We start from the raw sequence: 27,607 nt of genomic DNA on the forward strand, positions 1-27,607 counted from the left end.
AAGTCCCTGGGACATATTGAGGAACAGCAGGGAGGAGGTAGCACGCCAGGGTAGAGCACACAGGGTCTTGTTGGTTGTGATAAGAAGTGGTGAGAGCGCAGGAAGGAAGGATAATTTGGATCACATGCCAAGATGCATGAGGGAACGTGGTTCAGGGAGGGCAGAAAGGAGTGTTTCTGAAATCCTAGGTGTACGATGTGGGAAAAACATAGGTGGCTGTGGAGCCAGAGTAGAGGAACCTGGAGGGCCAGAGAGGGAGGGGCAGATCAAGCAGATTCTTTGCCGTCTCAGTCGGGGTTTCTCAGTCATTTAAATGAGAGCTCTGCCCTTGTAAAAACTGGGCAATTCAGGGAGGAAGCCCTCTTCACTTAATTTGAAGGAGAACTACAGAAGCTGGGAAGAAGGGTTGGTGGGACTGGCCTCGCCCAGTTGGCTCCCCTTCCTATAAATAGCGTTCTCGCTGTCTTGGAAAGGCATTGGTAGGATTGTAGCAGCTACTGGGGAACCTCCTTCCTGTTGGAATGCGCTGGCCTTGGCTGCGCGTGTTCATCTGCGCCTGTGTCGTCCCTGGAAGCAGGACATGAGGGCGCAGGAGAAGTGCAGACCAGTGAGCCCACTCATCTTACCTTCCCCGGGTGGCCCACTTCCTGAAGGAGGAAATGGCGACTCACTCCAGTATTCTTGCCTGCAAAATCCAATGGACAGAGGAGCCTAGCGGGCTACAGTTCATGGGGTTGCAAAGAGTCGGACACAACTGAGCAACTGAGCATGTGGCCTACTTCCTCGGGGGGTCCTGGCTTCCCTTTGGCAGGTCATCAGCTAAGCAATCTGCAGAAGTTATTGGGGAGGCTTAGAGCAAATCTTTTGTGCCAGAGGGGTTGGTGGTGTGGTGTGGAGGGGTGGGGGCTCCTTGGCTAAACCAGGATGCACTTTGCTAGCCGTGAGCCCTGCTGAGCACCTGAGGTTTTGAGGGAGAGGGGGAAATGGGATTGGGCGGCCAGGGTAATTCGGCCATATGTGAGTTAAAAAACAGATGAAAACCCACTGAGTATCCAGACATTCTTCTCTTAGCATGCAAGATCCTGCCTAATATTGGAAGAGGAAGGAGTATTTTTCTTGCTTTTTAGACATTACATCCTGTGAGGGGAAGATTTGGAACAGATGGGGGCCAGGGGACCCCATTGTATTTGCTTGTCTCCCCCTCCCTTCCTCCCACAACCAGAAGTGTTTCTTTTTTTAGCTAGTGAAGTTGACTCAGGAAAAAAAATTTAAGTCCTATAAAGTAGGAAAGTGAGATATAAAGGGTCAGGAAGAAAAATCCACAAAATTCCAGAAAGAATTTACTTTACGTTGTAAAGCCTTCTTCTATGTCTAAAGACAGATAATTACCTCAAAATTTCATTTTAGGTTTAATGGCTGCTCCAGTGACATCTGCATTAATGAGGGGGAAAAGAAAAAGGATCCCTCACTGATGGAGAAAGAGTACCCCTGGGTAGTGAAAGGTAAGGCATGTTTCTGAAATCCCACACAGTGTGGGAACAACAAAGTGGGTAATGTCTTATGGGAGCTGTTTAAGTATTTGCATGGCTTTCACCACCACTTGTGTTCTGCCGGACGGGTTGCCTGAGAGCAGACCATAGGAGAGGTGATGTAAAGTGGGCCATGATGGATTTGATTGGCTGCCAGGGGAGGGTCCCCAGTAGAGTGATGTCTCTGGCATGGCTGCAGGCAGCTGGACAGCTGGTAGGATGTTAACCCCCAAACCGCAGCTGGTCCTTGATGCTGATGAAAGTCCAGAGCAGGACTCGTCTTCTTCTGGAGAGTGGAATGGGGCTCTGCCAGTGGGGTTGGATGGTGGTAGGCAGCTGGGGTGAGGCAGCTGAACTGCTTGGCCACCGTTGTATCTGACTCCCAAAGGGACTGTGCGCTGATTGCATGTGAAAAGAAGGCAGGCGGGAAAGAGCAGCCTTTGTGTTTCCTTCTGTCCTTCCTTTCTAGCTCATTGAAGCCTGTGTTGGACTGGTCTTTTCCTTCGTGGGAGAGGATTTTGTGCTCTGGGGTCTGCTGGAAGAGATGGATTACTATCTCATGATATGGAGAGCCATGTCTGGGGGCAGAAGGGGCTAGGAAGTTGGGTTCCTCCTCATCCGGTGAGATACATGCGAGCTTCTGCCAGAAAAGCACAGCTTAAAAAAGTCACATGACAAGAGAGAAATAAAGCCTAGTGCCTAGGTAGGATGGGCTCCCTCGTCTTGATCCTTAATCTTCTGGAACAAGACGTTATAACTAGATACAGCGCAGTAGGAATGCTAGGTTCACCTTCCCTCTGTTGTTAAAATCCCCAGGTGTTACCTGGTTGTTGGAAAGGATGCTGGAAGCACAGCAGGCACTGCCTGAGTACCGTTACCTCCTGGGCACTGCATTTAGGACTTCAGGGGACATGTTAGTGAAGGAAGTAAAGGGCCCATTCCCACAGAACCCAAATGAAAATGTAAGGGCATTTCACTCTATAGTGGCATCACCATGGTCAGGCAGGCATCCACAGGAGAGACCAGATGAGTTCATTTTGCAGAAGAAATTGAGGACCCACTCTTCAGGAGGCCCTGTGGGTGCCTGCAGCGGAGGACAGAACACACCCAGCCCCTACCTCCTTAGAGCTGCTGTCTGCTCAGGTAGATGGACTTGTAAGACATCCTTGAGCTACAGACTGTGAGCAGTGCTGCAGCAGAGCACCTGAAGGGTGCTGTGGGCCCTTCATGAAGATTTGGGGAACAGAGAATATTGTTCAAGTTAATACACGGGAAGAAGAGCTAACAATAGCGTGATGATTCTTAGCTGGCCTGGTAAGGTCCTCTGGTTCTGACATTGTTTTTTATGTACCCTCTTTTAACTCTGAAAAGTACTCAGTTAAGATGGTGAATTGCATGGCACCCTACTATGTGCCGAGCAGTGCTGCAAGAGCTTCCTCTTCAGCACTGTGCTGGCTCATAGTGAGTACTCAAAACTGAGCTATTTGTTAGTCACTTACCTCAAGTCAAAGCCTTACAGTGGCTTTAATCAGAATGACATTGATTGTTGATTAAACAAGAAATCTGGAGACTGCCTAGGATCCAGTGGTTAAGATTTTGCCCTCCAATGCAGGGGTTGTGGATTCGAACCCTGGTTGAGGAGCTAGGGTCCCACATGCCTTGTGGCCAAAAAACCAAAACATAAAACATAGAAGCAATATTGTAATGAATTCAATAAGAACTTTAAAAATGGCCTACATCAAAAAAACCTTAAAAAAAATAACCAACCAACAAATCTGGGATTGGTGGGCCTAAGGTTGGCAGTGGCTGGCCAGTGACCAAAAGGATGAAGATTCTTTCTGCTCTGCCATCAGGGCCAGCTACATAGTTTGTGGGGGCCCAGTGAAAGGTGAAAAGTGTGAAATCCCTTTTCAAAAAGCAGGAAAAAATTGCCACTTAAGATACTAAAACAGAGCTTTTGACTTTGTTTTGTTGTCTCTCGTCATTTTTTGTTTGCTGTTGAACATTCTAGGTAAAGAAAAATTAACTTGTTAGCATGAGTTTTGCCGTTTATCTTTATATTGTGCAGTGCCAGTGTTAGGTGCAAACATAAGAGCATTTACCTTGCCTACAAAATTACCCAAATTACACAATTATACTCACAATTATATTCAAACAAGATAGTAGTTGTGGTCTTTTTAAGAAGCTATTTTTCTTCTAAAATACTTAGATTTATCTATTAAAAATAATGAGGCAGAATAAAATTAATAATTAATATTAACATTTTAGTCAAAATTCTTTAAAAGCCCAAAGTCATTTAATGTTTTGAAAATTAAATCTTAGTTTTAGTTTTAAAAATTTAATGTCTGTAATTACAGTGCTCAATGTCCATTTCATTTCCAAAAATAAGAATTAGTATTATGCTTCATGCGTGTTTTATTTCATATATGTGTGAGTTGTGTATCTGCATATAACATGTATCTATGGAAAAATGATACAGTTTTGCAAAAAGTTGCTCAGCCACGTGTGTCACTGGTGCTAATATAACACTGATCTGTGGAACCTTGAATAGGAACAGAAGCAAGAAGAGGGACGTTCAGCCTTCCTGAATTTCTCATGATGTTAAGCCTTCCTGAATTTCTCATTTTGCAAGAACGTGTTGTGTTTGTGCTGAGAGGAAGGGTTTGACAAGCTCATTTGTCTGCTCTCAAGTGCTCCCAACACTCTACAGCAGTGTTTGTCTTTGTCTCTTCAGCTGGCCAAAGGACATCTACCAACCTTCTCCGTTGGACGCAGTTACCTTTTGTTTTCAAGACCTAGGGCAAGAGGTGTGAAGTATTTTCTTTGGGACCTGAACTGTGTTAGTCTTCAAAGCAGATGTTGAGGGTTATGGATGATGCTGTGTGACTCTGAGGGATGGGGTGCCAATGTGTTGTTTAACTTGTACCTGTGGTCTATGATCAATGGGACCCTCCTGCCCGTTGGGGCCCTGAGCAGGGGGTTCTCTTGCCTGGTTCTAAAAGACTAGTGTCGTATTTTCCAAGAGTCCTCTGTAGATTTCCTCTTACATTGCACTGGCCAGAATTAATCATGGGCAAAAAGAAGGCAGGTTTCTATAAGTTATACCAATCATGATGGGTTCACTGGAATGAGCATGTGGCCCCTGAACAGATTTGGGGTTCTGTTAGGAAGGAGCGGAGATGGTTTGGTACCTAACCAATGACATCCTCTCAATTATCACTCCTCCTTTCCTGAAGGGTTAAAGGCACACACCCGTCAAGTGGGGAGACTGTGGCTGGAACCCAGGGAACCCGAGTGTACTGGCACCCTCACCACTGCTGACTGCTTGTGGCTGGTGAGTCGGCTAGCTCTGCTGGGGAGTGAGGACATAAACGGGGTGAAAAGGGCATGCTGGGCAGAGGAAGGGGGGTGTGCAGAAGCCTGGAGGGAGGCCAGAGATGGTGTGGTCTGGCTGAGGATTGAGGTATATTGAGAGAACCTTGGTCTATCCTTTGAGAGGCGGCATTGAGGGATGGGGCTGCTGGGTGCAAACAGAAGGGGCAAGACTGGAAACAGGCCGGGCTGGGAGGCTGTTGAGATTCCAGTAGTGGGGAGAGAGCAGTAACTGAAACAGGGGAGAGAATGTATGTAATCAAGAGACACTTAGAGAACAGAACTGATAGGATTTCTATATCAGAGAGAAGGAGGAAGAAGAGCCAAGGTTGAAACCTGAGTTTGTGACTTGGAAATGGATTAATGGATGTGCCAGTCACATATGGAAAATAGGAGGTGATGCCAGGGGTGAGGGAGGTTGGGAATATGAGTCCACTCTTCCCTGGTTTAGTTTGATTTTGGACATATTGAGTTCAAGGAGGTAACAGTGGAGCTGCCTTGTATTCATTAGAATCTGAAGCTCAGGAGAGAAGTGTAGAGAGATGAGGACTTCTTCCTCATGTAGACCCTATGGTTTCCACTGAGGGTGAGCATGGACTGTGTCCATGGAGAGTCCGGGACAGAGACTCAGGATCCCAGTGTATATGGAGGAGGAGCCAACTGTGAAGCAGCTGCCTCCAATAGAGTAAGCCAGGAAATTTGGTGTCACTGAAGCCAAGCCAAGAGAGCTTTAAGATGGAGAGAAAGATGGCACTTGAGAATTGAATGCCGAGAAGGTCACTGATGATTGTAGCAAGAGCAGTGTCCTTGAGTTCAGGAGGAGATGGCCAGGGAGTGGGGAGTTGACTGGACATGGGGAGGTGAGGAAGTCGAGGGAAGGTGATACATCATTCAAAGTATCTGAACACGGAGGGAAGGGTAATAGTATGGGAGGATCCAGGGAAGGTTTAACAAACTGGGAAAGACTGGAGCATGTTGAACTGCAGGAGAAAAGTAGGCCTCTGGGAGACCAGAAGTTGAAGATGCAGAGAGGAGAAGGGGAATACATGGTACAAAAAACTGAGTAGGCAGGAGTGCGTTGGATCCAGGGCTGAGGCGAAGACTGTCTGAGTGGGTGAGGACGCAGCTGTGGAGAGTGTAGTACGGAGAGGCTGATACTTGTTTCCTCTGTAAAGTAGCTGGAAGAGAGGCCCAGGTAGGTCCCATGCAGTATCTGGGACATACTTTCATTAAAAAATACTCATGGTATATCTGAAATTCAAGGTTAACCCATTTTATCTGGCAGTCCCATCTGGGACTGGCAAAGGATGTAGCTGGTCCTGCTGGGAAGACATAGGACCCAGTGTATATGGGTAGCAAGTGGAGTCGCAGGCAGGCTCCAAGGAGCTTGCTCTGTGAGGTGTCAGAGCAGGGGAGGCGGTGGGTGTGGAGGTGGGGTTTGCCGTGGCTCTTACTTGGGAGGCTCTGGAAAGGTCTCCAGCAGGACCCAGCCTCTTGTGTGTCGGTGTGGAGAAGGCAGAGGGTGTGGGGTGTCTGGATTAGACAGTTTGCCATCTCACTTGGGTGAAACCCAAAGGTTTCATCACCCTTGTCTACGAGGCCCTGCCCTCCTTCCCACCTCATCTCCTGTCCTCTCCATGTTTGTGATCCCTGCAGCCTCTGGGCAGCTTGCTGTTCCTCAAACACCCCAAGCCCATTTAGATCTCAGGCCTCTGCTCCGGTGATTCCTTCTGTCTGGAATGTGGTAAGGTGTCTGCCTTGCTTGCTGTGCGTCCCTCGGAGGCTCTTCTTGATCCTTTATTGCAGTGGCACCACCCGCTCCATGTGCCAGCCTGCTCTGTTTAGATTCATGTCATTTCTTACTTCCTGATGAACTGTGTGTGTTTATCCATTTTTGGTTTCTTACCATTAAAATGAAAGTGCCACGAGAATAAAGTAAAAACGTTATTTTGCTCTTGGATGTAACCCATGTTCCTGGGCACATACAGGAAATTTAAGCATTTGGGGTATGGGGTGTGTGTGTGTTGGGGGGAGTGTATCCATGATCAGCAATAAAAGGAGTGAACTACTTGACACGTGCGCTGACATGATGAATCTCAAGTGCGTTCTAAGTGAGAGAGAGTGAGTGAAGTTGCTCAGTTGTGTCCGACTCTTTGCGATCCCATGGACTGTAGCCTACCAGGCTCCTCCATCCATGGAATTTTCCAGGCAATAGTACTGGAGTGGGTTGCTCCCAGACTTAAAAGGCTGCACATTGAAGAACTTTATGATATTCTGGAAATATAACTTCATTGTACTCAGTTATAAGGCTTCAGAGCAAATCAGTGGTTGCTAGGGGCTGGGAGTGGGATATGGAAATGTTCTATATCCTGATTGTGGTGGTGGTCACACATAGCTGTGTGCATTCACTAACATGGATAGAACTCTTTACTAAAAAGGGTGAGTCTTACTATATGTAACTCATACCTCAAATGTGAGTTAAAAAAAATGCATTCTCACTTAGATTGTTGTTGTAGTCTGAATGTAGACTAATAATTCATTTTGCCTTAGTGGCAAAGTAACCCCAGCTTGATGGTGTCATTCATGCCTACCACTGCCAGTGAATGCCTGTGCCAAGAAACTAACGTGTTCTTAAAGTGGGAGAGATTCATTAAGGTGGAACTGTTTTTTTCCTTTCCAGCAGCTCCCACTCCCTTCTAGGAAGAGAATACCTTTTCCGTGTGACTGGAAGGCACTCCTTTGCCCTGTGTCCCTAGGAGTAGGCTGTTGAATGTAGCCAGTTGAGTCCTTCCCGGCACTTCTCCGCCAGAGCTCTTGGGGAAGATGATGTACTTTTGCTGGGATTGATAGGGTATAAATGTAAGCCTGTTGGCGAATATCTTTTTTATTGAAAAATTTCTTCCACTGAAGGCAATTTATTGGTTCTGTTGGTGAATATCTTGGTCAATAAATGGAGAAAGTCAGACAAATAGAGCCCTGATGTTTGAACACCTAGATCCAGTCATGCCTAAAGCTATATGTGTGCTCCGGACAACCCAGTAACGTGAGCTAATGAATTCCATTTTTCTCCACTTAAGCCATCCCATGTCAACTTTGGTGGCTTCTATTAATCATGGCTGAGTGATTTCTGACTCATATGCTGAAAATAAGAAGTTCTTGATCTATGAACTCTTCCGGTCGGTGATGGCTTATTAGTTCTGTGTTCCTTACCAGGGCCTCCTGTTGTAAAACAGCTCGTGTGCGTGGTTACTGTGGTGCCTGGCCATAGTAAAGGTTTCAGGCGGTGCTTCCCCAACAGAATTACTAGGTGGCTTGGGGTGTCATCTGGCCAGGTTGCCACTGGTTAAGTCAGGCTGCCTTGCTGTCTACTGATGATACACTAGGATTTGAAATTCTCTGAGTCCCAGCCCTTGCTGGGTATTATTGAGATTTTAGGAACTTGCTAATTGACATGTGGGGAAAACTGTCTCATGTTTATTTTAATTATGTCCTTTTTCTTGTTACCAGTAAGGATTCTCATTCCGCCCCCTCGCCCCTAGAATTAAGTTATTGTATGTTTTTGTGAATTGCTCATGTCCCTCATTCATTTTCCAGTTGAGGTTCTTGTATTTTTCTTACTGACTTATGAGGACTCTGTTTACAGTGAGATTATTAGCCCTTTGTGGGAACTGATACATTTCTAAGAGCGTGGTGAAATACCTTAATAACGGATCTTTTATCAAGGTCAAGGCAGAAGTCTTGATTCTGGTGGGAGTGGGGTAGAATCTGATAATGTCCACCAGCTTCCCCACACATAAATCCAGAACAGAGTGTGTCTCCCTATGTTATAATGTCTCAGTGCAGTCAGGCTGTACCGTTATTTCACAGACAGTTATCCTTAGCCCAGAGATGGGGAAATGGCTCAACCGGGCAGAGCTGGCTACAGACAGAGCTGAGACTCCCCACGTGTGCTCAGATGACCACTTTGCATCACTTGGAACGTCTCCATCTCTTCTCCCAGGTTTCCAGACCCTCCCTGGAGGCACTGGGGCCTAGATGATGTATGTTTTTCTTTTTATTTATTTATTTTTTTGATGTATGTTTTTATACTAGCCACTCTACTAGAAGACAAAATCTGTTTGAAAACCTGTGTTACGGTTTTTTCCAGAATTGGTAACTTTTCGGAATCCACATGTTCCGCTTGCCCTCAGCACTTAATGTTTGGATTTCTCAGTCTACAGCTTCCTTTGTATCATGCATTCACTGGGTCCAAAGGACCCCCCCCCTCCCAACCTGACTTGAGGCAGGGTCCCCAAGAGTGGTCCCTCCTCATGCATTTCTTCAGGTCACTAAGGATGTGGACTCTCTACCTCTCTCAAAGGTTTTTTCACTTAAATATGTGCATACATTTTTTTCTTCTGCTGCTCTTTCTTCCTAAAAGAATAAGTTAGAGGCTTCGGTTGCTAAATTTAGCTCTTGCTGACGCACTGGCCTTCGGCAGCAGTCTCCTCCTGTCTCGGTGTTTCTCTTAGTCTCGCTTTGGGTAGAAGAACACCATCACATCCTACATAATGTTTAGCTCTGAGGCGTTTCCAGATGGGGAAGGCATTTCTGTATTTTCATGTTCTCTGCGTGCATAGACGGCTGGGAAGTGGTGGGCTGGCAGCCAGCCTGCGAGAGGCAAAGATCCATAGAGCAGGGAAGCAGCGCCTTGGTTGTTGGAGGTTTGCTCGTGCTGAGCAGAAGAGAAAGGTTACTTGCAGGAGATCTGGGATGGGATTTGACTGGGACATGACTGGAGAATTTTCAGGAAGGGAAGCCCTCCTACTTGAAGCAAGCCTTAGGGTAGTTAAAGAAAAAATTATTTTTATGCTTGTTAGAATAATAAAGAATGTTTTATTCAGGGGTATTGCAGTAGGGGTACTGCAGTATCGGGTTGAACTCTGAACACAAGGGCAGGTGGGGATTTAGCCCCAAGCAGCAGGATGAAGGCCTCAGTGGATGGAAAATTACTAAGAGGAGGCATCCTCTTAGTAGCTGATTCTTACTAAACTGATCTAACAGGATTCTTGCTAAAGGCAGGCCAAGGACTGACACATCAAAGGTGGGAGATTGTCTCTGAACTGACTCAGCAGGATTCTTGCGAAGACTGGGCTATGGAAGCCTGCCTAGGAAGGCCAAGGTCAGGGCCCTTTGAGAAGAGGGCTTGGGGCTCAGAGAAGCCAGCTAAAGTTTGATCAAGGGGAAAGTCTTTGTCGCCCGTCCTCTTGTTCAAGGACAGAGGATGCATTCTTCTTTTGAACGGTGTAAGTTCGTTTCTTGCTCAGTCACCTTTCGTTCATGCAGGACCAGCTGAACCGCCTGTTGGCCTCATGCAGTGGAGGGTGTTTGCTGGATAGTGTGAACGGTCAGGCATTTAAATGAGAGAGTTCACGATCTGCTGTGGTGATGAGTCTTTTGAAGTTTTTATCACATTGTAGTCTGGCTTCAGCTTGTGAGACTTCTTTAGATCTGGAGGGGAAGGTCAGCCACCACCAGCTTGGACTTCTGATAAGGAACTGGGTGGTCAGGTTGTAGTTCTCAAGGAATCCATGCCAGGAGGGTGGGAAAAAGTGGGAAACTAGAAGAATGGAGAATTTGGTGAGTACAGAAATGTCTATGATGGCAGGATCCAATCCAATTTACAGGGGGGTAACAAAGTAAAAATTGCAATTTACCAAGAGGTGAAAACTATGTCAATGACAAAGAGCAGGACCAGAATTGGATACCCATAAGGGTGTGCTGACAACTGAGCGACTTCACTTTCACTTTTCACTTTCATGCACTGGAGAAGGAAATGGCAACCCACTCCAGTGTTCTTGCCTGGAGAATCCCAGGGATGGGGGATCCTTGTGGGCTGCCGTCTATGGGGTTGCACAGCGTCGGACATGACTGAAGTGACTTAGCAGCAAGGGTGTGCTGTAGTTTTTTATTGAAACATAACATTTCTCTCTACCGTGTTGCTGGTCACTGGGTGGGTGTGTTAATGTCAACCTCGAAGTGGCCTGGGGTCAGGCAGGCTGGGGTCAAATCCCTGAACCAGATGAGAGGTGTCAAGCAAGTTGGTTGCCTTCCTAGTTGTCTGTTTCCTGGGTTACGAAATAGGATGCAATGATGAGCTAACATTTATTGAGTGTTTCTCATGGGCCAGGTATTGCTGTAAGCATTTGACATGTTTCACCCCTTTGACTAATAACTGAAGGCAGATAAATGACCATCTCTTCCATAAAAAAGTAAACTGAGACTTTAATAAATCATATAACTTGTCCACAGATGATGCTGACCTGCACGGAGAGTTTGGGGCTCATGTACTTAAAGTGGGTTGGGTACTTGCTAGGTGCTGGCAGAGCCCCTGTCTTCTGCCTTCCTGGAGCAGTTCTCCTGTGAAGCAGAGGGAGCCTCTGACCCAGCCTTTGGTGGCCCCTGGGCATGACCCAGCTGGTGGAAGTGGGGAAAGTGTGTCTGTCTGGCCCAGAGCTCATGCTCTCTGATCTGCTGTGCACCATCAGTGACCAAGGAGGCTGACCCAAGCTAGGGGAGAACCCATGTGGGCACCCAGAGGCACTGGCGAAATAGTGGGTAATGGCATGGCCTTTGAAATCAGACAGACCAGGGTTCAGATTCCTAGCTCTGACACTTCTTAACTGTGTGTTCATGAAAAGTGAGTTCTGACCCTTGGTTTCCCCTCTAGATTGAGGGATCATGACCATGAAGGAGAGTGTGGGGAGGATGTGAGACAAAGTCTGTACATGAGTAGCCAATGCGGACTTAACTGGTGGCTCAGAGGTAAAGAACCCACCTATTAGTGCAGGAGATGCAGGTTCCATCCCTGATCTGGGAAGGTCCCCTGGAGAAGGAAATGGCAACCCCATCTAGTATTCTTGCCTGGAGAATCCCATGGACAGCAAAGCCTGGTGGGCTACAGTCCATGGGGTTGCAAAGACTTGGACACGACTGAGTGACTAAACCACAACAAGAAGCATCTAATACATGGTGGCTGTTTGGTTGTGTAGGACTTGTGGAGCCCTTTCTGATCTTTAGGAAGGGCAGACTCTGGAGGGCAAGCCTCTCAGATACAGGAGAGACCTTGGGCTTAACTTACTTCTTGGGATGTTTCCCTGGGAGCTGTTTATCAGAAGTTTGGAAGGATGATGGGGAAGACTAGGGCTGGCTATGGCACTCCTAGAGTGATTCACCTCCACTCTTCTTGGTGATGGCCCAGCAGAAGAGGCCAGTAGGATGTGGTAAGCATTAAATGCCCATGTACATGACACTCTTAGCCTCGTGCTTTACGGGTGAGGAGTCCCCAGTTTCTAACTGTGGCTCATTAATTTGATTCCGCACTGTTTTAGATTCAGAGTTCACAGCAATGAACCAAGTCCCCATCCCCACGGAGATCCCATCCTAGTGGAGAAGGTGCACAATAAAAAAGCAGGCAGATAGATTTGAATGCAGTATTGGTGAGTGCAGAATAATACAGCAGCAGAAGGGGACAGAAGTCTTTTTGGAGTGACCAGGAAGGTGACATGTGAACAGAAAGCCTAGTGAAGCAAGGGTGCCAATCATGGGAATGTTGGGGGAGGGGGGCACATCCCAGGCAGAGGCCCCAGGGTGGGGCTGGTATAGTGGGAAGGCCCCCAGGAGTTGGGGGCGGCAGGGAGAGATAGGTGCTGGAAACCACCAGATAACATCAGCCTTAAATGAGTTGAATGTTTTAGACATTCATTATTTCCAGACCTTCCCAGGCAGGTTTAGCTCTCCTTCCCTGTCTTGTGTGTGCACAGCCATTGTAGCAGAGGTCCCAAAGGGTTAGGATTGTTGCCCTTTGCCCTCTGAGTCCTTGAAGCCAGGGACCATGTTGATTTTGCTTATACCTGGCACCTAGCATCAAGTACATCCTTCAAACACTTAAAAATGAATTTGAGTGATAATGGATGCTACCTCTCAGGGGGTTTCTATGTGCCAGTTACTGTGGTAAGAACTTTATGTATTTTATCGTCAGGTTCAGTCATTAGAGTAGCCTCTCCCTGAGGTGTTCTCCCTATTTATATGTAAAGAAATAAGCTCTAAGGCAGGCCCATGTCCCAAGGATACACACTGAGAAATCCGCAGAGCTGGGATTTGGAACCAGGACTGGGCAGGGCTGTGCTTTCAACTATGACAAAGCCAAGAGTAGCTGTGGTTTCTGCCCTTCCCGGCTGTGGTGTGCATCGTCGAGGGTCTTGGCATCGCTCAGTTGTCTTGGTCCCCGAGGGGTCACTTTGCATCCTTGCCTGCCTGTGGCATCCTGCAGGGCCATCCCTCAGCCCTCCTCACTGCTTTATAATCCACAAAAGGAAAAGTGGCACTTAGAGCGAATTTATTCAGGTGGGAGCTGCCTAAGACATGAAAATAAGGCTTTTGAGCTGTTGCACATAAACTGGAGTGTAAATGAAAAGCTTTTTATTTGGTTTCAGAGCCAGACTTTGAGCAGCCAGTGGGCCATGCGGTCTGGAAGTGCGCATTACAGGCAGTGGGTCGGAACGGGGGCACTTTGAATGGCCAGGAGGGCAACTGGCTCTGGCGCAGCTGGACCAGCCAAGAGGCGAGGATGTCAATAAACAGGACACAGAAAGCCTTTGCCTGAAAGATGGAAGGCGGGGAGGAGAGGAAAGGCCATGCCTCGCTCCCAGCGTATTTGAGAAGGAACATGCTTGAGGTAACCCGTGTTGGCAGCTTTTATAGCTTCCTCCCCATAATGTGCTGGGCAGGCCCAGAACAGGCTGGTGTTTTATTTTCACGTAATGGAGCCCAGTGGATCAGGGGCAGCTCTCCAGCAGCGGCTTGCCTGGGACCCTGCCTGTGGAGGGAGGCGGGGGGACCTGGGTCCAGGGCAGCAGGAGCCCGCCCACCCCCTGCAACAGCCTGCTGGCAGGTGAGCCTCAGGGAGGCAGGGGCAGGATGCCCGGCGCCTCTAGATGCTGGCCTGGCTTGTCATGGTTCTTCAGTGTTCCCTATGGTTGGTGTCAGTGAGGGAGGTGGTGGCAGTGGGAGAAGGCAGGCAGCCATAGGTCCGCAGAAGGCGCTGGGGTTGGGTCCGCCATGGGAGCCATATTGTGGGGAACTTACAGAATGGTCTCTGTGCTTTTGGTTACCGCCTGCCAAGGAGCTTCCCATAACTAGGTTTAACCTACATTTAATATCTCCTCTCTTTGGTAATATGTACCTACGTGTATGAGGTATATTTGGACATGGGATTACATGTGTGGTTAAAAATATATCGCCATTACATTTTTTGACCTGCACGGGTGTGTTCCACCCCTTGCTCTCTCCATATTTTTTGAGAACCATGGGCTGTGGGACACACGCGACTAACTACTATGAAACACTGAGAAAAGTCAGACTTCCGGTAGGATCTGCTATTTTGTTTTTGTTACAAACTCTCTCCCCCGGTTTTCTTCCATGTGTTATATGGAAACAGTATGCACATTAAAATTTTTTTAAAGCATTTTTTTATCCTAAGAACTGTAGGTTTGTTTTTAACTTGTATTGATTGTGGGAAAATTAGAATATCAGCAAAAATAAAAGTCCTTTGCAACCTTGTCATTCAGTATTGCATATAATATAGCTAAACAACAAGAACAAGAAGCACAGGGAAATAAATTCAGTAGCTTGTAATAACCTATAATGGAAACAAATCTGAAAAAGAATAGATGTATATGTAACTGAATCATTTTGTTATATACCTGAAACACTGTAAAGCAACCATACTTTTATTTAAAAAAAAAACAAACATCATTCAGGATAGTGGCTACTGATGGTTTTGTTGTTTCTACATTCTTCCAGTCTCTTTCCTAATGACTATGAATTAATGTCAAATAAAACCTAATTGATGGCTAATATATGAATGTTATTATTTGCCAGCACTTTACATGTATGCACTGATTTAATTACTCAATCCAGTGATTGGTTTTATTATTACTAATTTTATCATTTTATTATGAAATTATATCTCACATACTGAGAAGTGCAAAAGCAAAAAAGAATATAGAATGTTAATAATATTTATAATGCAAACAATTTTGTAATTAAGACCTGAATCAAGAAATAGAGTACCGCTATCAACTTAGATGTTCTTGTGACAGTACAGCTTTTCTTAAACAGTCATCAGTACAGTTCAGTCAGTCAGTCCTGTCTGACTCTGTGACCCCATGGACTGTAGCACACCAGGCTTCCCTGTCAGTCACCAACTCTTGGAGCTTGCTCAAACTCATGTCCATTGAGTCGGTGATGCCATCCAACCATCTCATCCTCTGTAATGCCGTTCTCCTCCTGCCTTCAATCTTACCCAGCATTGTGGATTTTTCCAATGAGTCAGTTCTTTGCATCAGGTGGCCAAAGTATTGGAGCATCAATATTCCATACTTCCAATATTCAGTACTTCAATATTCCAATGAATATTCAGGACTGATCTCCTTTAGGGTGGACTGGTTGGATCTCTTTGCAGTCCAAGGGACTCTCAAGAGTCTTCTCCAACACCACAGTTCAAAAGCATCAATTCTTTGGTGCTCAGCTTTCTTTATGGTCCAACTCTCATATCCATACATGACTACTGGAAAACCATAGCTTTGACTATATGGACCTTTGTCGGCAAAGTAATGTCTCTGCTTTTTAATATGCTGTCTAGGTTTGTCATAGCTTTTCTTCCAAGGAGCAGGCATTTTTAAATTTCATGGCTGCAGTCACCATCTACAGTGATTTTGGAGCCCAAGAAAATAAAGTCTGTCACTGTTTCCATTGTTTCCCCATCTATTTCCCATGAAGTGATGGGACCAGATGCCATGATCTTAGGTTTTTTTAATGTTGCATTTTAAGCCAGCATTTTCACTGTTTTCTTTCACTTACATCAAGAGGCTCTTTAGTTCCTCTTCACTTTCTGCTGTAAGGGTGGTGTCATCTGCATGTCTGAGGTTATTGATATTTCTTCTGGAAATCTTGATTCCAGCTTGTGCTTCATCCAGTTTGGCATTTTGCCTGATGTACTCTGCATATAAGTTAAATAAGCAGGATGACAATATACAGCCCTGACGTACTCCTTTCACATTTGGAACCAGTCCGTTGTTCCATGACCGGTTCTAACTGTTACTTCTTGACCTGCATACAGATTTCTCAGGAGGCCGGTAAGGTGGTCTGCTCTTCCCATCTCTTTAAGAATTTTCCACAGTTTGTTGTGATCCATATAGTCAAAGACTTTAGCATAGTCAATAAAGTAGAAGTAGATGTTTTTCTGACATTCTCTTGCTTTTTCTATGATCCAGTGGATGTTGGCAATTTGATCTCTGGTTCCTCTGCCTTTTCTTTTTTATTTTATTTTATTTTTAAACCTGAAACACTGTATTAGTTTTGCCAAACATCAAAACCTCTGCCTTTTCTAAATCCAGCTTGAACATCTGGAAGGTGAATTCACCGTTCACGTACTGTTGAAGCCTTGCCTGGAGAAGTTTGAGCATTACTTTGCTAGCATGTGAGATGAGTGCAATTGTGCAGTAGTTTGAACATTCTTTGGCATTGCCTTTCTTTAGGTTTGGGATGAAAACTGACCTTTTCCAATCCTGTGGCCACTGCTGAGTTTTCCAAATTTGCTGGCATATTGAGTGCAACACTTTCACAACAGCATCTTTTAGGATTTGAAATAGCTCAGCTGGAATTCTGTCACCTCCACTAGCTTTGTTCATAGTGATGCTTTCTAAAGTCCACTTGATTTCACACTCTAGGATGTCTGACTCTAGATGAGTGATCAACACCTTTGTGGTTATATGGGTCATTAAGATTTTTTTTTTAATAGTTCTTCTGTGTATTCTTGCCACCTCTTAATATCTTCTGCTTCTCTTGGGTTCATACTGTTTCTGTCCTTGATTGTGCCCATCTTTGCATGAAATGTTCCCTTGCTATCTCTAATTTTCTTGAAGAGATCTCTAGTCTTTCCCATTCTATCGTTTTCCTCTGTTTCTTTGCACTGATCACTGAGGAAGGCTTGCTATCTCTCCTTGCTGTTCTTTGGAACTCTGCATTAATATGGGTATATCTTTCCTTTTTTCCTTTGCCTTTCCCTTCTCTTCTTTTCTCAGCTATTTGTAAGGCATCTTCCCACAACCATTTTACCTTTTTGCATTTCTTTTTCTTGGGGATGGTCTTGATTACTGTCTCCTGTACAATGTCACAAACCTCCATCCATAGTTCTTCAGGCAGTCTATCAGATCTAATCGCGTGAATCTATTTGTCACTTCCACTATATAATTGTAAGGGATTTGATTTAGGTCATACCTGAATGGTCTAGCCATTTTCCCTACTTTCTTCAATTTAAGTCTGAATTTTGCAATAAGGAGTTCATGATCTGAGTCAGCTCCTGGTATTGTTTTGGCGGACTGTATTAGAGCTTCTCCATCTTTGGCTGCAAGGAATATAATGAATCTGATTTTGGTATTGAGCACCTGGTGATGTCCATATGTAGAGTCTCCTTTTGTGTTGTTGGAAGAGGCTGTTTGCTATTATGACCAGTGCGTTCTCTTGGCAAAACTCTGTTAGCCTTTGCCCTGCTTCATTTTTCACTCCAGGGCCAAATTTGCTTGTTCTTCCAGGTATCTCTTGACTTCTTACTTTTGCATCCAGTCCCCTGTGATGAAAAGGACATCTTTTTTTGGGGTTAGTTCTAGAAGGTCTGGTAGGTCATCATAGAACCCTCTTCGGCATTAGTGGTTGGGGCATAGACTTGGATTACTGTGACTGAATGGTTTGGTTTGGAAATGAACAGAGATCATTCTGTCATTTTTGGGACTGCACCTAAGCACTGCATTTTGGACTCTTTTGTTATGACTAGACAGTCATAGTTTTATTATTAAACATCTTATTTGATGAGAAAGCTGAGGATTTACACAAAACTTCAAATTTTGAGAAAGCTGAGGGTTTACATAAAACCTCAAATTTAGATTTTTGACCTTAATAACATTTTAGATGCAGTAATATCTTTCTGTGTTTGATAATTTTTAAAACAACTTGTTTTGAAATAGTTTGACTCAGAGGAAGTTGCAAAAATAGTTCAGAGAATTGCTGTGTAGCCTTCACCTTGCTTTCCCCAGTAATACCTTGTATAATTGTACTGTCAGAACCAGAAAATTGACTTTCCTATTAGGTTAAGTCCTATGTTTGTTATTAATGTTGAATTTTTTTTAAAAATAGAGAACTTAAAATGCATCATACCTGATAACCTAGTTCAGTAGTTCTTTGTTAAATATACAGCGTCTAAGTAAGAAGCAGTTGTCACCTGACCCTAGCCAGGCCCTTTCTTTACTGCTTTCTCTTCCACCTTCATTCTGAGCTTTAACTGCCAGTCCACTCCACTTTTGTCACCCCCCCAAACAGACAGAATCCACATGCTTCCCCTCCCTTCCCAGCCACAGTCATGGCCTGTCAGCAAAAGCAGGGCTCACATATGGAATTGAACACGTGTTTCTTGGCAAAATCAGGGTGCCCTCTAGTTGACCCCAAAGGAGCTCTGACCAAACGGTTGCTGGATTTTGTGCATGGAGCCGTGGGAGTGCAAAGCAGAGTTATTCTAGACCCCCACCCACCCTGCTTCAGAAATCCCAGATAGTTGACCTGTGCAGTGTGTGTGCGTGTGTGTCCGTGTGTGTGCGCGCGCGTGCATGTACATGCGCGTGCTCTTGTGTAGGTATTGAAGAGCATCTGGTGGTCTGCATGGACCTCCTGAGCGCTGGGGACCAAGCTCTTGCTTGCTGAACTTTCTGGCCACTCTTGGTGGAGATTGGGTCCCAGACCAGGGGCTGGCTGGGCCAGGGTGGAGGATGGTAACTTACAGGAGTGCCATCTGAAACAGCAATGAGAGCTCGTCTGCCAGGTAAGCTAGGGTTGCTAAAGGGCATCACCACTCTAAACTCATTACATGCTGAGTCCTGTTCCCCACCATCCTCTGAGACACACAGAAAGATGGAATTGCTTCACATGAAGCCTATCCAAGCTGATGCAAGTGAGAGGAGATGAACTTGCACTGGCCTTGAAACTGTACTTCCCTAGCTCTACAAAGCTCAGTCTGCAGAGCTGAGACCTCTGGTCTGCAGGGGTTAAGAGCTGATCTACAGGGATGAAGAGCTGCCCTCCCTAAACAAAGTGGTGGGCTACCAGGAGAACATTCCAGGTCAGCAGTTGACGCATGCCTGCCAGAGGGTCTTTCTGAAGGGCAACTATGAGAGAAATAGCAGGAGTTCAGTTGCCCTGGTTTTTAAAGTAGATTGCAGCAGTTTAATATTCACTCATTCTTTCAGCCTTAAACCATGCAATGTATAATACAAACATAATAAGACTTGGTCTCTGCCCTCAGGGATGGTCCATAGTCCAATAGCATCAACAGCCCCAGGAAACCTGTTAGAAATGCAGAATTCCAAGTTGCATCCCAACTTTATTAGAATTTGCGTTATCACAAACTTAAATTGTCCAGGAGTCCCTCACCTCCCCGCCATGCTTCACATCTCCATTCAAGCCCACGTTTGTCCCTGCCTTATTTCTTCACCTGTGACGACACTTGTCCATTGAAGAATTTTTTTACTAATTATATGTTTGAGTTGGTACATGTGGTAAAATCTCTTTGTGGGACAGAGATTGGAGTTATGTAGCTGCAATCCAAAAAGCGTCAAGGCTTGTTTTTGATAGATGCCTAAAGCAGAGAGAAAGTAGAGAGAAAAGTTTCTTCCGTAGATCCTTTAGATCCTTCATGGCTCTGTGACACCTTGACTTGGACCTCTCCTCCAGAACTGGAAGAATTCATTTGTTGCTTTAAGCCCCACAGTTGACAGTACCTGGTTATGGCAGTCCTAGGGAACAAACACAGGGGCGTGGAAGAGAACAAACAAGGGCAGCTGAGTGGATTTGCTGGGCACACCCAAGGGAGGCAGAGGCAGGTAAGGGAGAGGGAGCAGGGGCTTGTTCAGATAGGCAGGGGGCGGGTGCTGGGACTTTAAACCCTGGGAAGGGACAGGTCTTGCTGTTTGGAGAGAGAAGCTGGGACTGAGACCAGCCTCATTGTTAGTAGAAAAGCAGCGAGGTTGTGTAGGTCTGCCTCATACAAATACTTTAAACATTTAGGTAGTAAAAAAAAAGAAAGAGGAGCAAGAATCTTCCATGTGTAGGACAGGTAGGTAGAAGGATTTCCACGAAGCTCTTCAGTTCTCTTGCTGAATGTTTGTGGTGTACTCTGTGCCTGGCGCTGTGATAGCAGAGGGATGTAGCTTAAGATCAGAGAAGCTTCCTGCCCGGAGGAGCTTAAGTTGCACACGGAGGGCAGATGATAAGCAGGAAAGAAACATGCAAACAAGATAACTGTGGATGGTGATAAAATTCTTTGAAGGGAATAACCAGGTGATAGGAGAGAGTGATCTCCAATGGGGTAGTCAGGGAGTTGAGGATTAAATGAGATAACTCCCTACAGCATGTGATAGGTGCTAGATATGGTTATTACCCTTGCTTCAAGGATGAACATTTTATCTCCTGACTCTCTTTGGGGTTTTTAATTTGCAGCAGTAGATGATGGATTTCCACCCTCAAACAAAACCTCTGTTTTCTTGATATGCTGGGAGCAGCCTTGTCTCCCTGCCATGGTGGCCAAATGGGCTTCTCAGTCTGTGATCACAAAGTCCACCTCTGCTGGCTTCTCTGTCAAAAACAAGGGTCTAAAACGGGTAGAGAGGATTTCAGAGCCTTCTGCTGTCTCCTCCAGTCCTGGTAGTCAGTTCTCTTCCAGTGGCTTCCGATTCCTGACCTGGTCTAGCTCTGCATGTTGGAGGGAGGCTTTTTCTGTTCATACACTGCCTTCTCCTGCTCTCCGTTGGAAGCCAGATCCCCTTCCCCACTCTGAGTTGGCCACACATCTCACCTCATCACCTTTCTGCTTCTGCCTGATCACACTAGTGCCTGTAAGTCTCCCATTCCTCAGTCTCCTCTTCGTTGGTTTAGTGCTTATTCTGTGCCCAGTTCCATGCTTGGTGCAGGGAGTAAGTTTCTGAGTTAAGAGGCCTGGTCCCTACCCCTGGAGTACAGGCATGTAGACTAAGACACTGCTCCCACTGTCCAACCTACCAAAGGAAAATCCCGTGGGACCCAGACTGGCAGTGAGATGGGTGCCTGCTACCATGAGAGTCTACGGTGGGGATCTGGCCTGATTGGGAAGACTTCCTGGAGAGCTGAGGTCAAGGGCACAGCTATTCAAAGACAGGGTGGTGAGAGAGAGAAGCTGGGAGGAGAGGACAAAAGCCTCCTAGGGGCAATGAGAGAGCCTTGCCTACCTTGTCTGTGCCAAATAGCACCCCAAATAGCCTGGCTGCCTGCCCTTCTAGCCCTTCTTGTCCAATCCAGTGGTCATTTCACCAGCCTTGTCTTAATTGACTTGTTAGCACTGTTGGGCACAACTGATCACTCCCTTCTCTTTGGAACAATTTTCCATGTGGATCCCAGGATACCACACTCTGCTGGTGTTCTTCCTGCTGCCTAGCAACTCCTCCTCAGACTCCCTTCTTGATCCTCCTCTTCCTTCAGGCCTTACCTGTTGAGGTCCCTAGGGTTTTGTCCTTGGATCTCTTCTGCCTACCCTCACTCTCTTGGTGACCTTCAACTGTAGCTTCAAATGGCCTGACTCCTCGGTGTCAGACTCATATATCCAACAATTCAGCCTCCCTACTCGAACCATCAGTCATCTTAAAATTAACAAGGCCCAAATCAGTTTGTCTGCTTCTCTCTACAACTTTATTCTTCCTGCAGTCTTCCCTGACCCTGGGAAGTAATTATTCCAAGGTGAATTCAAGCCACAAACCTTGGAGTCAACCTGGACCCCTGTCCCCGCCCCCCATCCACTCACACTCAGTGCTTCAGTGGACCCTGTGTACTCTCTTCAGAGTTTATCTCGAGGCCATTCCCTTCTTGGCACCTCCATCACCAACTTTGCTCCAAGGCAGCAGTGTCTCTTGCTTAGAATATAGTGATCAGACCCTAACTGTTCTTCTGTTCCTGACCCTGCCATTCTCAACACGCAGCCAGAAGGATCCTTCTAAAGTATAATCAGGTCATGGTTATGTCACTCTGTTCAAAATCCTTCAATGGCTGCACGTGTCACCTGTAATAAAAGCCAGTCTTTTAAAATGACAGTGACCTACAAAGCCATACTGGAACTGGCCATCTGCTGTTTCTCTGATCTCATCTACTGTTACCCTCCCCTTGCTTACTCTGCCCCAGCTGCACTGCCTTTCTTGTTGTTCTTAGAACATTCTAGGCTTGCTCCCATCTAACAGAATTTTTGTTATTTCCTCTGCCTGGAGTAGTGTCCCTCCAGGTATTGATAAGCCTCACTGCCACTCTTTTATCTGATCTTTAAGTGACTCCACCCGCTCTGAGTTTTCATTCTTTTCTCCTGGGTCATTCCTTATCCCCTTCTCCTTTTTGTTTTTGCATTGTTTTCTTCCCTAGCACTTAAAATTGTGTTTAAAGTACATATTCTGTGTGTTTTTGTCTTTCCTGATTAAAATGTAAGCCCTGTGGGGGCAGGGATTTTTTAAAATGTTTTTCACTGCTGTGTCTTTGGCATTTAGAACAGTGTCCAGTGCATTTTGTTGTTCAGACACTAAGTTCTGTCCGACTCTTGGTAACCCCATGGACCGCAGCATGCCAGGCTCCTCTCTCCTCCCCTATGTCCCGAAGTTTGCTCAAATTCATTTGAGTTCATTTAATCGGTGATGCTAACTAACCATCCAGTACATAAAAGATGTTAAAACATATTCAAATGAGTTAATTCATACTGATAAATTATTTATAGATTCAGCTTAAAAATAGTGAATCTTCAAAACTATGCACAGGATAGACCTTTCGGTTTGGTTTGGTCTTTTTTCCTCCTGGCAGTGGTTTGTGGTTTTCAGTGTATAGGCCGTGCATGTCTTTTGTTAAATTTATCTGTAAGTGTTTTAAGTTTTTAAAGTGCTGTTGTAAATGGCACTATTTTAAAATAAATATTCCAGTGCTTATTCCTGGTATATAGAAATACAGTTGATTACTATATATTAACTATTTTGATTTTCTGTCCTGCAACTTTGCTATATTTACTTATTAGTATTAGTAATTCTTCTGTAGGTTCCTTAGGATTTTCTGCATATACAATCAGGTTGCTTACAAATTACAGTTTACTTGTTCTTTTCCAATTTAATGCTTTTTATTTATTTTTCTGGCTTTATGCCCCTGGCTTGGATTCTAGTCCAGTGTTGAAGTGCTGAATGGACACTTTTGCTTTATCCTGTACTTGAGCAAGTTTCTTTCCTTTCTGCCTCTCTCCCGGCCCATATCTGTATCTCTTTAGCAGTTTCACAGTCCTCTATACACTGCGTCTGAGGACCTTCACTCCAGAATCGGGGCCCATGTTAGTGGTTTGGGACCCTGCCCTTTGTGGTGATACTGGAAATGTGGCAGGAGCAATACCCAGCTCTCCTTTGCCAGCTGTCAGGCCATCTGCATCTTTCATCTTCTTAGGTGTGTAACTATAAATGAGTCTTAGGATAGGCAGGGTTCCCTGGGCAACTTAATTTTTTAAAATGTTATTTTGTGTTGTGGCTGGTCCTCAAGGGTAGGGCACTGAATGAAGTGTGTCTCTCTGTGTGCAGCACAGTCTTGTCATTGTCTGTGCAAGGCTCCTGCCCCTCCTGTGATGCTGTTGGCTCCCGATCCTCCTCCTCCCCTGCTTCCATTTCCTCCTTTCCTTAGGCTCTATGTGTAGAAGAGGTAGCCTTTTTTTATGCATTTTTAGAAAGTTTGTATAGTTTATGTTGAAGTTTCTAAAACCTTTAATTATATAATTGTGATATTTTAATATCTAAGTGGTATTGTTACAAAAGTCATTTTGTTTCTTAGTTCAGTGTCTTTAATATCTTTGTGTTGCTAATGTATGATAACATAACCAGCTGCACACACTAGATAAAAGATTAATGCCATAATTGAATTTAAAAGGAAAGATGAAAGGAAGTTAGCTTATAATAAAATATATAATTTGATATATAAATACACAGGCACAAATGTACTAGAAGACATGAAATTGCTGCTTTTAAGGAAAAGCTTTAGATTTAAGAGAAGTTAAGGAGAGTCAACTACTTAAAGTTTTTGGTATTTTGAAGCAAGAACTAAATAGATATCCATGTGACTATAAGCAGTTTACCCACATGAATGTTTGGCAGGACATTTGAGAGTCCTGTGGTGCATGGGATATATGTTCCCTGTGTATTGTAAGTCCTCGAGCGTCCCTGCCCACCAGTTGCTGGTTGTCACTGTGGCAAAAATGCCCCCACAAGTGTCCAAAATGCCCTCTGGAGATGGATCATAAGCCTAAATCTAAAGCCTAAACTATAATACTTGTAGAAGAAAACATAGGAGAAAAATCTTTGTGATCTTTACTTAGGCAAAAATTTCTTAGACATGACACTAAAAGCCTGATGCATCAAACAAAAAATGGATAAATTGGACTACATCAAAGCTGAAAACTTTTGCTCTTCAAAAGATATTGTTAAGAGAATGAAAAGACAAGAATAAAAAGCCACAGACTGGGAGAAAATATTTGCACAGCATAATTCTGATAAGGAGTTTGTACAGTAATTTATAAAGATCTCTTAAAATAGAATAATAAAACCACCCCATTAAAGAAAAATGAGGAAATAATACGAAAAGACTCCATCAAAGAAGTTATATAGATAACAAACATATGGAAAGATGTTTGGCATCAGTAGTCATTCAGTTCAGTTCAGTTTAGTTGCTCAGTCGTGTCTGACTCTTTGTGACCCTATGAATCACAGCATGCCAGGCCTCCCTGTCCATCACCAAATCCCGGAGTTCACTCAGACTCATGTCCATTGAGTCAGTGATGCCATCCAGCCATCTCATCCTCTGTCGTACCCTTTTCCGAAGAGTTAACTCATTAGTCATTAGGAAAATACAAATTAAAACAATTTATATGTTGATTGATGCATGCTATGAGATAACACTAGTACCTGTTAGAATTGCTGGAAATTGAAAAACTGACCATACTAAGCGTTGGCACAGATGTGGATACTGGACTCTGCTACACTCCTGGTGGGAAAGTTAAATAGTATGGCCACTTTGGAAAATAGTTTGGCAAATTTCTTAAAAAGTTAAGCACACACCTCCTTCGTTATCTAGCTATTCTGCTTCTAGTTATTTACCCAAGAGAAAAGAAAGGATGCAAGCTGACTCATATATGAATATTCATAGCAGCTTTATTTGTAGTGGTCAAAACCCAGAAACAACACAAAAGTCCATTTACAGATGAATGGATAAAGAAATTGTGGTATATCTAAAATGCCCCTAGAGAGGTATTTCCCCTCTGGCAACCTCCAATCCAAATTTCATAATTTTATAGTCAAGGCCCTTCAACCTCAATTTCAATTTCTCTTTCCATCATTCTTTCCTGGCATTTCCCTTCTAGAAGCTCTCTGTAGTGAATGATCTAAGTTCTCTGAACACCCTGAGTGCTTTTATAAGATCTTGTAAAATCAGATTGCCCTGTCTCTTATTGTGGCTTTCTTATTGCAGCAAACTCCTACTGCAGGCACTTCTTAGCTGTTTGTTCTCAGGCACCTGCATCTCCTCCAGACTGACATGCTCCTTCACTTTAATCTCGCTGCTAAGTAACTTCAGTCATGTCCGACTCTGTGCGACCCCATAGACGGCAGCCCACCAGGCTCCCCTGTCCCTAGGATTCTCCAGGCAAGAACACTGGAGTGGGTTGCCATTTCCTTCTCCAATGCATGAAAGTGAAAAGTGAAAGTGAAGTCGCTCAGTCATGTCCGACCCTCAGCGATCCCATGGACTGCAGCCCTCCAGGCTCCTCTGTCCATGGGATTTTCCAGGCAAGAGTACTGGAGTGGGGTGCCATTGCCATCTCCGACTTTAATCTAGAATAGCTCTTAAACATAATACAGAATGCACTGATGACTGTGTCTGCCCCCTGAATCCTCAGTTCCTTAAGTATAGGAAGTGAAGCTTGGTCTTTTGTTTAGTTTAACCTTTTGGGGTTAGAATAGAGTTTGGTAGACCAGAAGTACTTATAAATGAGTGAACGAAGGAACAATTTGGTGTTCAGTTGTACGTTTGTTGAAAAACAGTGATCTCGGCAGCTGGGATGGTTTTATATATAAGTTACTGAAGATAATGCTCTCTTTCAGCACTGATACCAAACATCATAACCCTAATCAGTTGATGAGTCACTGGGACACATACTGTCAACTAAAAGTTCTTATGTATATGACTGAAATATTAATAATCCAAGTGTTTTTCAAGTAACTGATTAAATTGTAGTTGATGCATATAATGCTGTTGTGTTGATTAAAAACACTGAGGTAGTTCTGTACAAATATTTCTGATGTGGAGATATGTAAAAAATACAGTATTGAATAAGAAGAAGTTTCAGAAGTATAGAATATGATCCTGATTTCTGAGAAACAAAATAGTATATGCATATAAATATGTATGTATACTATATTAGTATGTTCTTGGAAAAATCTTGAAAAATACTTGGGCTGAATCCAATGGGGAAAACTTCTTTTCTTTCTCATTTTCTCCCTTAAAAAAAATCACTTTATATGCTTCAGCATCATTTGATCTTGTTATGAGCATGTTTTGCTTTAGTAATTAAAAAACCCACACAGGGCTTTCCTGGGGGCTCAGTGGTAAAGAATCCGCCTGCCAGTGCAAGAGACGTGGGTTCCATTCCTGATCCACGAAGATCCCACATACTGTTGAGCAACTGTGCCTGTGTGCCATAACTATTGTGCCTGTGCTGTAGAGCTTGGCAGCTGCAACTACTGAGCTAACAGGCCACGATGACTGAAGCCCTAGAGCCTGTGCTCCGCAACAAGAGAAGCTGCTGCAATGAGAAGCGTGCACCACAGCTAGAGAGTAGCCCCTGCTTGCAGCAACTAGAGATAAGTTCACACAGCAACAAAGACCCAGCACAGCCAAAAATAAATGAATAAATAAAAATTAAAAAAAACCCTACAGAGGTTTAACATATATGCCTGACCAGTAAGACTTACTATTGTAAACTTATTTTAGATACTTTCCAAAATTAATTCTTAGGTTAATTTTAACATTTTAGGTTTATGTAGCATTTTCCTAAAATGCAAGCTGCTTTTACCTTATGATCTGATTTTCACCTTCAGATAACTTTTTGGGGTGGTAAAGGGGGAGGTGAAGTCCAGGAGGGGTGGATGCTATGTCTAAGTTAGTGTGTGAGTGTGGACTGCAGCTTTGTACTCCTGTTCCTAGGAAAGCTCAGCTATCACTTGACAGAAATAGGATGTTCTCATTTCTTCAGGTGGGTAAGCACGTGGGCTTTGCATTCACACACCTGTTTTTGACGTCTGCCTTTACCACCTACTAGCTGTGTGATCTGGAGAAGGCAATGGCATCCCACTCCAGTACTCTGGCTGGAAAATTCCATGGACGGAAGAGCCTGGTAGGCTGAAGTCCATGGAGTCACTAGGAGTCAGACACGACTGAGCGACTTCACTTTCACTTTTCACTTTCATGCATTGGAGAAGGAAATGGCAACCCACTCCAGTGTTCTTGTCTGGAGAATCCCAGGGACAGGGGAGCCT

At 44.6% G+C, this 27,607-nt stretch overlaps 1 protein-coding gene across 37 annotated transcripts in view; it reads left to right on the top strand.

Annotated features, from left to right (window-relative positions):
* LOC129634267 (uncharacterized) overlaps positions 1-27,607 on the top strand; it is a 296,914-nt gene that overhangs the window by 69,014 nt on the left and 200,293 nt on the right. For 12 of the 37 annotated variants that reach the window (XR_008705552.1, XM_055556406.1, XM_055556454.1 and 9 more), the window contains 2 exons: positions 1,408-1,502; positions 4,766-4,863. Coding sequence is in view for 18 of the 37 variants with exons in the window: in XM_055556406.1 (XP_055412381.1) it covers positions 1,408-1,502; positions 4,766-4,863 (193 nt within the window). In the remaining 19 variants the exon portion in view is untranslated. Of the gene's footprint in view, positions 1-1,407; positions 1,503-4,080; positions 4,233-4,263; positions 4,337-4,765; positions 4,864-6,557; positions 6,646-7,581; positions 7,803-8,768; positions 8,975-27,607 lie in introns of those variants that run through there. The other 25 variants (XR_008705598.1, XR_008705588.1, XR_008705589.1 and 22 more) reach the window with 10 other exon arrangements.

This window comes from Bubalus kerabau, chromosome 1 (genome assembly GCF_029407905.1).
Source record: "Bubalus kerabau isolate K-KA32 ecotype Philippines breed swamp buffalo chromosome 1, PCC_UOA_SB_1v2, whole genome shotgun sequence".
Taxonomy (NCBI): Eukaryota; Metazoa; Chordata; class Mammalia; order Artiodactyla; family Bovidae; genus Bubalus; species Bubalus kerabau.